The sequence below is a fragment of the Lolium rigidum genome, chromosome 2 (genome assembly GCF_022539505.1).
Source record: "Lolium rigidum isolate FL_2022 chromosome 2, APGP_CSIRO_Lrig_0.1, whole genome shotgun sequence".
Lineage (NCBI taxonomy): Eukaryota > Viridiplantae > Streptophyta > Magnoliopsida > Poales > Poaceae > Lolium > Lolium rigidum.
The window spans coordinates 263,835,865-263,849,456 of NC_061509.1; the positions used below are offsets into that span (position 1 = coordinate 263,835,865).

Sequence of the window (13,592 nt, forward strand, 5' to 3'; positions counted from 1 at the left end):
TTTCTCGGAGGTGAGCGTAATCTCGTCCGAGAAAGAAAAACGAAAATTAGAACTTACAAAAAGAAATGACAATGAAAATGAACAAGTACAACTGAAATCTAACACGAAGTATATACTAGTAGAGTTTACATTAATTAATTAGTCAAGCCAAGGGTAACAATACATCATCGTGGTGGATGACCTTTACTTCAACATGAAAGGAAAACACACACATTGACACATACATAAATAACACGACACACTGACTTTGGATATACGGTGGATGGTATATATATCCATCAATCCATGTTTGTTGGACCGAAATAGTAACATGACCTTGGCCTTGGGCATCATGCACGTGAGTGCATCATTAGGCCGCAATGGATGTGCCGACGGCAATCTTGTTGCAGAAACGGGCACAAACACTGCCGCAGAGTTCCGCATCCACATTCGCCTCTTCACCGTGATGATGAACTGATCCAAATTAGCGGTATATATATTAGTATGTGGTAAGCACAATCTCATTTGAATATATATAATCATCCTAGAATTTTTTTTTGGTGTAGCATAGAACCTTCACCGATGTTCATGTTGTCACAGACGGATAACCTGCATCCCACGTTGCAGAACTTGATGGCATTTGGTGTATCTGCCAAAGGAAATTAAATAGTTGGCATGTAAATAATAGTACTCGAGTATATCTTACTTAGCGAGAGATCGTAATTAAACAAGTTGGAAATGAAGGGCGGCTTTTCCTTACCGGAGTCAGAGTGATTGTGCAGATGAGGATACCCACCTGGGCAATTTCCATCTTCATCTACATTTATACAATGACAGAGAGACGCGCACTTGTACTTAGAAGCACCAGCGAGAGAGCAAGTCGTGTAGCAGTCTCTTCCCGAGTGGGACCGGCAGCAACTCTTTCCCTCTACATGGAGGACCTGCGCCAGGACTAGCCCCAATATGAGGAAACAAGTGATCACACTCCTAAAATCCTTGTTGCTTCCCATGGCTAGCTAGCGATCGAGAAACTGAGAAATTGCAAGTCTGGACTGATGCACTGCCTGAACGTACCCATGGCTCCTATTTATAAAGAGACGATGGTGAGTCATGCATCAGTGCTAGCCATATCCAAGGTGCCTGCCACTCGTGTTCTCGTGGTGTAAATCTCTCGCTCTCTCTATCTCTTATATATCGGAGCAACAATAATGCCCTATGTTTTCTCTCCTGATCGAGTGCGTTCATCTAAATCTGACGGGTATGGCCGCGCCCTTTAAAGATAGAATGCCACTCATGTTCTCGTGGTGTACGTAGATCTCTCTCGCGATCTCTCTAGTGCGTCCTACACGTTCAGATTTGCATTTTGTCTACAATATACTCGTGTGACACATGTTCTACCACCTGGCTGGCTAACCTAGCGCTGAGCAAAAGATTCTGCCACGCCTCTTGCACAGGCCATATGCGTCGCTATCGCTAATATTAGATACGTATTCATTGCCATTTTTATCCATCATATCTGTTGCCTGACGGTGATTTAGTTTAGCAAGATTTTCAGTGGTAATCTGTATCACAGGATCACTGTGTTTAACTTGATCGATTAGCATTGCATTGTCTGGACCATGGTGGTGGTGAGTAACCGATCGATGCACTTACGTCAACACACGAGATTACAAAATATATGAACTCTCGGAACAAGATAAATACTCCGTATTACAAAATGTTCTACTACTGAAATAGTACAAAAATACCCCCGAAAGCTCTAGCTGCTGTTCTGAAACACATCATCTCTCCACCATGTTAGACGCCAAACCTCGCTTCAGTACGCTCTTTCACTTGCTGGTGTATGCGGAAGCATATTGGCACAATGGCAGCATTTTACAGCCAGCTAGCTATCCAAGAGCTGATAGCTTCATCCGATATAGAGCTGATGAATGGATAATTGGATATATATCGACTGTATTCCTGAAAAAAAAACTCTCTTCCCTCCCACGTCTCCCCCGCGAGGCGACGGGAGGAACCCTAATCCGTACAATGGGAAAAACACCACAAAGATGATCAAATTCTTCTCTCTTAAATTCCAACAAAACTACAAAAGCTATTTGAGGAATAAGAGAGAAAGAACAAAGAGGAGAACACCAAATTCTTCAAGATCTAGACCCCAAAAATTTACTCATAAAAAGATTATTTAGTTTGGTCAAAGTGTGGATCTAGATCTCCTCAAATTTTCTCTCAAATAGATGCAAGAATCATTGGATGGGGAGAGAAATATCAAGCTCAAAAAGTCAACAACAATGGTGGAGGAGCTTGAGAGAGAGACGAAGAAGAAGGAATAGCCCAAGAGCGAGAGAGAAAGGAAAAAAGCTTTAAATAGGTTCCCTCACATTTCTGTCCGTTGGGTTCGAAATCCGGCCAAAAGCGCGTCTAGGCGGCACCACTGCTACCATTTCTGGGTGGCAGTTCCGTCCTTGGGAATCCTATATAACTAAGAAGTTCATCTCCACTAACCTATTTTTCTTAACATGCATCCTATCCAAGTCAGCAACTTGCCACGTAAGCAACTTTAGTCCTATTTATTTTCATTTCTTTTAAAACCATCTTTCTATTTACGTGTGTGGTTCACGTGACATGCATAATAGAAAGCCATTATTGGGCCCATCTCCAGTTAATAGAAAGCAACCAGCCCAGGACTGTTTCTCTTCTTCACCCAGCAGAATTTGGATCGACCCACAGTCACCCTCTCTCAATCAATCAATATCCACGGCAGCCCTCTCTCTTCGTCTTCCATGCGATTCCCGTGCGAAATAGCTCCACAGATAATTGATGCCGACATAACAGAGGTTCCTTCTGTGGCTTCTCCTCCCCTCCCCTCCCAATCTTCCGATAAATACCCCATGCTCGACCTAGATTTCTTGCCCAACAGATCATCAAACATGCTCTTTCTCTCTTCCAAGGATCTCAAACATGGCTGGTGTCATTGCTGAGTTTTGATACCTCTGTTCTCTCAAGAGTTGTTCGTTCCGATTCGTAGTCTTGCTGCATCGGCCCTGCCGGCTTTTACCATGCCATCCACCTCACCGTGCCGGCGGGCCACGTAGTGCACTGGCTCTGCCAAGTATGTGCCAGCCATGCATGACCGTACCGCAGGCATGTGCAGCCTGTTCGACCGCACATGGTCTCCCGATTTAGAGGGCCTCCAAATTAATATGTTAAACTAGTACTCTAATGACCCATTTTGTTTAATTGGATCTCAATCATTTCGATGACAGATTCTACGGAGTACTATACTCCATTAAGGCTAGCCATAGTGCTAGTATCTTAGCTAGTACGTAGTATCATGCATATTGGTCCCATAAAAATGCTGATGTGGCGGCTAATTAAGGAGGAGAGAAGATTAGAGTAACATAGGTAGATTCCGTATTATAGAGCATATTACGAGAAAAGTTAATACCTAACAAATCTTGTACACAAATCTACATTGAGATTCTAAAAAATAATAAATATAGCATATCTATGATAGTACTCCATGATACCACCCACTATAGAGATAGTATCATACACAAGTATCATATGCATGATACTACTACATGATACTTAGCACTATGGCCAGCCTAAGGCAGTACTGGTGCTTCGAAAATTTGCAATCGCATTAACTCTAAAGGCCCCCAAGCCACCTACGCCTCTTTAGAGCAAGAACAATAGTGTAGCCAGCAGCTGGCTATAGTGGTTTTCCATGTCATCTATAGCTAGCTTATAGCCACCATGTACAATAGTTGACTCTAAAATCTACTACTTTATAAAAATTATGGCCCACATTTTACTCTCATAAAGTGCCTAGGAGCACGTGCTAGAGCTGACTCTTGCATTAGAGCCCACTTCTCTCTCCTATTCTCACTCCTCCAACTAAACCAAGATATAATATTTTATAGCTAGCTGACTGTTGGAAATTCAATTCAGCTCCCGGGTGCGTATGCTCCCTCTACCAAAAAATCATATTTTGAAATGTCGAAAAATTTGGACAAAAAGTTTTACATGTACATCTCCATAATATAAGTGGGTTCGTCAAGTTTCACGAAAAACCAATATTTTGTGTGGTCTATATAAAAAAGAGAACGTTTATCTTGTGAAAAGCATTATTTTTAGCACTGAATTTTGTCTTTTTTACACACGTCACATGATAAGTTATTTTTTTATTAAACGACTTTGTGAGCACGTAGCACGTGAAGATGTACGTGCGAACTTTTAGTTTCAATTTTTTTAAACCATTTAAAATGTATGTAAGATGCATTTCAAAATATAGGGAGCATTCACCTGGGTTTGGATGGGCTGCCTTGGGAATATTGCCAACATACATGTTCTATACAGGGAGTGGTAACTATAAAAACTAGATAATACCCCGCACGTTGCTGCGGAAATTTGTAAATAAAATTTGTCAAGATAAAACTGGAGTATAAAGTAAAATTATCTTCAAAGTATTGTAAGTATAATAATTGGGTAAACAAAAATTTGTCTGTGAGATAAGCCCAACAAATATACCAAATTCTGGTTACCATGACAAATAGGAGAACAAATTCAGTTCCAACATTAACGAAAAATATACAAATGAGCCAAAGATTACAATACTTACTACAGAGTTACTTCATTTTCTGAAACATGGTAGAAGAATGTAACACCAGTTCGAAATCATTATACAAAGAAATAACCACTATTCATGTACCAGGTTCAAAGCCAGCATTTGAGCTCCCCTAGATTCCAGGGATGTTTCAAAGAACTAAAAAGCTTGATCATGAAAAGAGCAGGAACTTTTACTGTCTGAACCCCTCTTGCAAAAGAATTGAGAAAATAAGTTACACCTAGTTTATGCGTGTAGAAAGAATTGCAGTATGAACAAACACATCCCACCAAGATCTACACAACTATTTACCACACCATTGTCTTGCACAGATAAAAATGAATAGAAGCTGCTACAGACTGCTTGAAAAACATGTAAGACAACTTACTGATGTGAACAAATTTCGTGATTTTTTTGCATTACGGACTCTCATTTGAAGGAATAATCCATGGAAAAATGAATTGTTATATACCAAAATGATACGGCTCATACGAAAGCAGCAATAGCCAATGGAGAATGGAAGATAAAACACAATTAGCACGCTTATTATTATGAAATTAACGTACAGAAACTTTGAAAGAAATAATTTGAAAACTTAAAATCAATTTGAAAGTCGGCTACGGTTACAAAATATGTGAGTCAGGAAACAAAATTTACCTTGTGACATATGAGGCGCCTGCAATAATATAAAAAAAATCAACTACAATAGAAATAAGCTAAACAACGAATGGTAGTAGTGCTTACCCATCTCTTGTCTAGCAGTCTAGGAACGTGTTGTTTTATGCAATAACCTGTCCACAATTCAAGAACAGAGAAAGATGAGTTCCATTGGTTTTGGTCTCTGCAGTAAAAATTAAGCATGCCTATATTAGCGGAACAGAAACAAACACTCCGAAGATGCAACTGACCAAAGCCAAGGCAAGATTTTTTTTTTGGAAGGATGCCAATTGGATCGTGGAACCTCCTAGTTCAGGTCCTTATGCAATAACCTGTCGGCAATTCAAGAATCTAAAGATGAGTTCTCACATTGGTTTGGGTCCCTACAGTAAAATTTTCACCATACCTATATTTGCAGAACAGATATAAACACTGGAAAGATACGATTGTAATCAAAGCCTAGGAAAGAAATAAATAGAACGATGTTAATTGGATCATTGAACCTACCTGTTCAGTCCTCCGGCTCCTTGTCGACCTATGTACAGATAGGTCGGTGTTGTCCTCACAATCGTGCGGTCCACGACAGTACATCAACATCTCATGGATCTGCTGAAGGAGAATGATAACTGTGGACCTCGCTGGGATTGGGAGCTGCTGTGGCCCTTGTCGAAAGGAAAATGCTTTCCATCCGGCGACCGATCGCTCGCCAGCGATCGGTCGTCGTCCCTCGCTCCTGCGCGGCCCTATATAGGCCTGGTTTTTCGGTCCAAACTGGAGTGTTGCTTTTTTTTAAAGAAATGTACCGTGTTGTTTCCAGATTTGTAACAATTAGATAAAAAAAATTGTTGTAAACTCACACGACATAATTTGTAAGATTTTTCTAAGTGATATGTTACGAAAATGTGTGTTTCTTGATACGTTGTAAACAGATGACTTTTTTGTTGTAATTATTTGTGATTTTTGGTGTAATTGTACTAGTCATGGACATTTTTTTCGTAGAGATGTTGTATATGTTCGTTAGTTTTGTAACAAATGCGTATAAAAGTTATAGAGAAAGCATGTCAGAGATGTTGTAATGTTTAGTTGTAAATTATTTCTTAACAATTTTTGAATTATTTGCAAAAATATATTTTTTAGTTGTAAATAGTCTGTGGCTTTTGTGGATGATGTTTGCGACTTTTGTTGTAAACACCCAAATTATTTGTGGCCTGTGTTGCTAATTATTGTTGTAAATATTTTACTCGGTTTGTTCTAAAGATATTTCTGGAATGAAAGCAGACTTTTATTGTAAACATTCAAATAAAATAATGTTGGTTTTTGTTATTAATTATTGTTGTAAGTATGTTTCCGATTTGTTGTAAAGATATTATTGCATGGAAACTGACTATTATTGTAAACACCCAAATAAAAAATATTGTTTTTGTTGTTAATTATTATTGTAAATATATTGATAATTTGTTGTACATATATGTCAAGATTTACTGTGAAAATTTTGTTGTAATACTTTTTATTTTTTGTACACAAAGCGGCGGGTTTTTCTTGCTATACTAAATAGCGGGTTTTGTTGTAAATATATGAAAGTTTGGGGGCAAAGGGAAACACGTGTTCGGTTTAAACTGATAGGCTTAGGACCGCGGGTTGATTTTCCAAAAACCAAGGGGCAAAATGCAAAAAATCGAAATGCTGCTAATTCTGGACGCCGGATTACGGTCGAACGGCGCTGGTACGACCGATCCCCGCGCGCGGATCGGCCGACCGACGGCCAGCACGCGCCTTGTCGAAAACCGCGGGGAGCACGCGGCGGGGGCGCGCTGTCAAGTGGGTGACGAACTGGTGGCGGGGCAAGAGAATGAGAGGAGATAATGGATGAGACGAAGATAAATATAGGGCAGTGTTTGGATGCTTAGAATTGAGCTCTGAATTGGGGAATTTGGAATTGAGGGCCTAATTCTACCGTTTGGTTGTCTTTGGTATTCGTCTATGAAATTGTAGTCCAATTCCGAGCCCACCCCCGCACCAGCCTAACTTACCCCTTCGCGAATTCAGACCTCAGCATCTCCGTATTCATCTCTAAATTGGAGCAGCGCTTCGCTCCGTCCCGAACAGGCCAGCCACGCGAGAGAGCTCCTCCCAGCGGCCAGACGAGCGCCACCGCCGGCCAGACGAGCGCCGCCGCCGGACAGCCTCTTCTTCCTCTGCCACCGGCGCGGTCCCGGCTACCTCCGCCTCCCCGTCATCCTGCTCGGCTCCGCCGCCTTCCCCTGCGGTCGGCAGGAGGCGGCGCATCTCCCGGCTCCCCGCATCTCCGGCCTCCCCTGCACCAGCTTGCCGGCCGGTGGTCTGCTGATACGTCCAAAACGTATCTACTTTCCCGAACACTTTTGCTATTGTTTTGCCTCTAATTTGTGTATTTTGGATGCAACTAACACGGACTAACGCTGTTTTCAGCAGAACTGTTCTGGTGTCTCGTTTTTGTGCGTAAATCCAACTTTCGGAGAAAACCTCGGAATTTATACGTGAAGGCCCTATTTTCCCAGAAGACTCACGGAGCCTGAAGGGCAAGTCAGGTGGAGGCCCGAGGGCCCCACACCCTAGGGCGGCGCGGCCCAGGAGGGGGGCGCGCGGGCCTAGCGTGTGGCCCCCTCGGCCGGCCTCCGACGCCCTCCTTCGGACTACTTATCGCCCTCGACCTAAAAACGCACGGAGAAAAGTCGAAGTCGCCAGAAACCCTCCAGAACGCCGCCACATCGCGAAACTCCGTCTCGGGGGCCAGAAGTCTCCGTTCGGCACTCCGCCGGACGGGGAATTGGAGGAGATCATCGCCATCATCACCACCGACGCCTCTCCATCGACCAGCCATGTTTCCCCCATCCATGTGTGAGTAATTCCCCCGCCGTAGGCCGAAAGGGATGGTAGGGATTGGATGAGATTGGTCATGTAATAGTGTAAGATTGTTAGGGCATAGTGCCTAGTGTCCGTAATTGGTACTTAGATGATATTGTTGCAACTTGTTATGCTTAATGCTTGTCACTAGGGCCCGAGTGCCATGATCTCAGATCTGAACATGTTATTATTTCATCATGATATTCATTGTTTATGGTCTTACTGATACGTCTCCGACGTATCGATAATTTCTTGTGTTCCATGCCACATTATTGATGTTATCTACATGTTTTATGCACACTTTATGTCATATTTATGCATTTTCCGGCACTAACCTATTAACAAGATGCCGAAGAGCCGCTTGTCGTTTTCTCGCTGTTTTTGGTTTCGTAAATCCTAGTAAAGAAATATTCTCGGAATTGGACGAAATCAACGCCCGTGGTCCTATTTTTGCACGAAGCTTCCGGAAGACCGAGGGGAAAGGAAGTGGGGCCACGAGGCGCCGCCACAACAGGGCGGCGCGGCCCGGCCCCGGCCGCGCGGCCCTGGTGTGTGGGGCCCTCGTGTGGCCCCCGCGTTGCCCTTCCGCCTACTTAAAGCCTTCGTGGCGAAACCCCCGCACCGAGAGCCACGATACGGAAAACCTTACCGAGACGTCGCCGCCGCCAATCCCATCTCGGGGATTCTGGAGATCACCTCCGGCACCCTGCCGGGAGAGGGGAATCATCTCTCGGAGGACTCTTCACCGCCATGGTCGCCTCCGGAGTGATGAGTGAGTAGTTCACCCCTGGACTATGTGTCCATAGCAGTAGCTAGATGGTTGTCTTCTCCTCATGTGCTTCATTGTCGGATCTTGTGAGCTGCCTAACATGATCAAGATCATCTATCTGTAATTCTATATGTTGTGTTTGTCGGGATCCGATGGAAAGAGAATACTATGTTATGTTGATTATCAATCTATTATCTATGTGTTGTTTATGATCTTGCATGCTCTCCGTTATTAGTAGAGGCTCTGGCCAAGTTTTTGCTCTTAACTCCAAGAGGGAGTATTTATGCTCGATAGTGGGTTCATGCCTCCATTAAATCCGGGACAAGTGACGTGAAAGTTCTAAGGTTGTGGATGTGTTGTTACCACTAGGGATAAAACATTGATGCTATGTCCGAGAATGTAGTTATTGATTACATTACGCACCATACTTAATGCAATTGTCCGTTGTTTTGCAACTTAATACCGGAAGGGGTTCGGATGATAACCTCGAAGGTGGACTTTTTAGGCATAGATGCATGCCGGATAGCGGTCTATGTACTTTGTCGTAATGCCCAATTAAATCTCACAATATTCATCATATCATGTATGTGCATTGTCATGCTCTCTTTATTTGTCAATTGCCCGACTGTAATTTGTTCACCCAACATGCTATTTATCTTATGGGAGAGACACCTCTAGTGAACTCGTGGACCCCGGTCCATTCTTTTACACCGAATACAATCTATCGCAATACTTGTTCTTTACTCGTTCTTTGCAAACAATCATCATCCACACTATACATCTAATCATTTGTTACAGACAAGCCGGTGAGATTGACAACCTCACTCGTTTCGTTGGGGCAAAGTACTTTGGTTGTGTTGTGCAGGTTCCACGTTGGCGCCGGAATCTCTCGGTGTTGCGCCGCACTACATCCCGCCGCCATCAACCTTCAACGTGCTTCTTGACTCCTACTCGGTTCGATAAACCTTGGTTTCTTACCGAGGGAAACTTGCTGCTCGTACGCATCACACCTTCCACTTGGGGTTCCCAACGGACGCGTGCCGTACGCGTATCAAGCTAAATTTCCGGCGCCGTTGTCGGGAGATCAAGACACGCTGCAAGGGGAGTCTCCACAATCCAATATCTTTACTTTGTTTTTGTCTTGCTTAATTTTATTTACTACTTTGTTTGCTGCATTATATCAAAACACAAAAAAATTAGTTGCTAGCTTTACTTTATTTATTGTCTTGCACTCTATATCAAAAACACAAAAAAAATTAGTTACTTGCATCTGCTTTACTTATTTCAACATGTTTCCTCTTAATTTTACTGTAAAAGATATACCTGTGGGACAAGGGTCTATAATTGGAAGAGATAATATAGAAGAATTTTTCACCCATGTTAGTATGCATGAAGATCTTAAAGATATACCACTTGCAAAAGCTGTCCCTACTTATGAAGATACCTCTGTTTGTTTGGTACGCATGATGGAAGCTAGATTTATTAGTCTCAACCCCATGATACAACACATGTTTCTTACACTTTCCGATATGGAGCGGGGAGAGAAGAGAGATTTTGTTCTAAAAGTCTTAGTGCGAGAATTTGAAGATATAGCTATAGAAGCTAGAAAAGTTTTTATTAAGCATAAGAGGCTTGGCTTTTATACCGACTTTAAAAGAACACTTGAAAAAATGGATATGGATAGAATTAAGTACACTAATAATGTTAATGATGGTGGGGAGATTAAAGCACCAATACCATGTAAGCTCCTAACGATGCATGAAGCTCTAGATGATAATTATGCTTGGCTTGTTCCTGAAAATTTGTTTGATGAGAGTAGCAAGCCCAAGACTAATGAAAAGGGAGCCGCTGAAACTTATGTATCCAACATACTATGCATGGTTGAGAAAACTCCCAAAACCCCTGGTAATGATGTCAATGCTTCATCTCTTGATAACACTTGATATACACTTTCTGCGCCTAGCTGAAAGGCGTTAAAGAAAAGCGCTTATGGGAGACAACCCATGTTTTTACTACAGTATTTTTGTTTTGAATTTGAGTCTTGGAAGTTGTTTACTACTGTAGCAACCTCTCCTTATCTTAGTTTTGTGCATTGTTGTGCCAAGTAAAGTCTTTGATAGTAAGGTTCATACTAGATTTGGATTGCTGCGCAAGAATGCATTTCTTTGTCGTCACGAATTTCGACCTGCCTCTCTCGTAGGTAGCTCGGAAAAATATGCCAATTTACGTGCGTGATCCTCAGATATGTACGCAACTTTCATTCAATTTGGGCATTTTCATTTGAGCAAGTATGGTGCCTCGATAAAATCCATCTTTACGGATTTTTCTGTTTTGACAGATTCTGCCTTTTATTTCGCATTGCCTCTTTTGCTATGATGGATGAATTTCTTTGTTCCATTAATGTCCAGTAGCTTTATGCAATGTCCAGAAGTGTTAAGAATGATTATGTCACCTCTGAACATGTTAATTTTTATTGTGCACTAACCCTCTAATGAGTTGTTTCGAGTTCGGTGTTGAGGAAGTTTTCAAGGATCAAGAGAGGGAAATGATGCAATATGATCAAGGAGAGTGAAAGCTCTAAGCCTGGGGATGCCCCGGTGGTTCACCCCTGCATATTTTAAGAAGACTCAAGCGTCTAAGCTTGGGGATGCCCAAGGCATCCCCTTCTTCATCGACAACATTATCAGGTTCCTCCCCTGAAACTATATTTTTATTCCATCACATCTTATGTGCTTTGCTTGGAGCGTCGGTTTGTTTTTGTTTTTTTTTTGTTTTGTTTGAATAAAATGGATCCTAGCATTCACTGTGTGGGAGAGAGACACGCTCCGCTGTTGCATATGGACAAATATGTCCTTAGGCTTTACTCATAGTATTCATGGCGAAGGTTGAATCTTCTTCGTTAAATTGTTATATGGTTGGAATTGGGAAATGCTACATGTAGTAATTCTAAAATGTCTTGAATAATTTGATACTTGGCAATTGTTGTGCTCATGTTTAAGCTCTTGCATCATATACTTTGCACCTATTAATGAAGAAACACCTAGAGCTTGCTAAATTTGGTTTGCATATTTGGTCTCTCTAAAGTCTAGATAATTTCTAGTATTGAGTTTTGAACAACAAGGAAGACGGTGTAGAGTCTAATAATGTTTACAATATGTCTTTTATGTGAGTTTTGCTGCGCCGGTTCATCCTTGTGTTTGTTTCAAATAACCTTGCTAGCCTAAACCTTGTATCGAGAGGGAATACTTCTCATGCATCCAAAATCCTTGAGCCAACCACTATGCCATTTGTGTCCACCATACCTACCTACTATATGGTATTTCTCCGCCATTCCAAAGTAAATTGCTTGAGTGCTACCTTTAAATTTCCATCATTCGCCTTTGCAATATATAGCTCATGGGACAAATAGCTTAAAAACTATTGTGATATTGAATATGTACTTATGCACTTTATCTCTTATTAAGTTGCTTGTTGTGCGATAACCATGTTCCTGGGGACGCCATCAACTACTCTTTGTTGAATATCATGTGAGTTGCTATGCATGTCCGTCTTGTCTCGAAGTAAGGGAGATCTACCACTTTAATGGTTAGAGCATGCATATTGTTAGAGAAGAACATTGGGCCGCTAACTAAAGCCATGAATCATGGTGGAAGTTTCAGCTTTGGACATATATCCTCAATCTCATATGAGAACACTAATTGTTGCTAAATGCTTATGCATTAAAGAGGAGTCCATTATCTGTTGTCTATGTTGTCCCGGTATGGATGTCTAAGTTGAGAATAATCAAAAGCGAGAAATCCAAAATGCGAGCTTTCTCCTTAGACCTTTGTACAGAGCGGCATAGAGGTACCCCTTTGTGACACTTGGTTAAAACATGTGTATTGCGATGATCCCGGTAGTCCAAGCTAATTAGGACAAGGTGCGGGCACTATTAGTATACTATGCATGAGGCTTGCAACTTGTAAGATATAATTTACATGATACATATGCTTTATTACTACCGTTGACAAAATTGTTTCATGTTTTCAAAATAAAAGCTCTAGCACAAATATAGCAATCAATGCTTCCTCTCGCGAAGGGCCTTTCTTTTACTTTTATGTTGAGTCAGCTCACCTATCTCTCTCCACCTCAAGAAGCAAACACTTGTGTGAACTGTGCATTGATTCCTACATACTTGCATATTGCACTTGTTATATTACTCTATGTTGTCAATATCCATGAGATATACATGTTACAAGTTGAAAGCAACCGCTGAAACTTAATCTTCCTTTGTGTTGCTTAAATACCTTTACTATGAATTTATTGCTTTATGAGTTAACTCTTATGCAAGACTTATTGATGCTTGTCTTGAAGTACTATTCATGAAAAGTCTTTGCTTTATGATTCAGCTTGTTTACTCATGTCATTACCATTGTTTTGATCGCTGCATTCATTACATATGCTTACAATAGTATGATCAAGGTTATGATGGCATGTCACTCCATAAATTATCTTTGTTATCGTTTACTCGCTCGGGACGAGCAGAACTAAGCTTGGGGATGCTGATACGTCTCCGACGTATCGATAATTTCTTATGTTCCATGCCACATTATTGATGATATCTACATGTTTTATACACATTATATGTCGTATTTATGCATTTTCCGGCACTAACCTATTAACGAGATGCCGAAGAGCCGCTTGTCGTTTTCTGCT

The 13,592-nt window shown here is 41.5% G+C and overlaps 1 protein-coding gene across 2 annotated transcripts; it reads right to left on the reverse strand.

Moving 5' to 3' along the window:
- Positions 1 to 199: 199 nt before the first annotated feature.
- Positions 200 to 1,010, reverse strand: LOC124688694 (probable leaf thionin). Of its 2 annotated transcripts, none has more exons than XM_047222335.1 (3): positions 740 to 1,010; positions 560 to 628; positions 200 to 435 (listed from the first exon to the last, which is right to left on the reverse strand). In XM_047222335.1, the coding sequence occupies exons 1-3, from the start codon at positions 987 to 989 to the stop codon at positions 350 to 352; spliced, it is 405 nt and encodes a 134-aa protein (XP_047078291.1). In that variant the 5' UTR covers positions 990 to 1,010; the 3' UTR covers positions 200 to 349. The 2 variants fall into 2 exon arrangements, with proteins under 2 accessions (XP_047078291.1, XP_047078290.1); XM_047222334.1 differs by having other exon boundaries at positions 200 to 453.
- Between the last annotated feature and the right edge of the window lie 12,582 nt (positions 1,011 to 13,592).

Excerpts from the sequence above, each read along its gene's own strand:
- LOC124688694 (XM_047222334.1), bottom strand. The coding sequence starts at position 989 with ATGGGAAGCAACAAGGATTTTAGGAGTGTGATCACTTGTTTCCTCATA. Across the intron at positions 629-739 it reads GCACAATCACTCTGACTCCG|ATACACCAAATGCCATCAAG; the intron begins GTAAGGAAAAGC and ends TTCCTTTGGCAG. Across the intron at positions 454-559 it reads CTGTGACAACATGAACATCG|TTCATCATCACGGTGAAGAG; the intron begins GTGAAGGTTCTA and ends AATTTGGATCAG.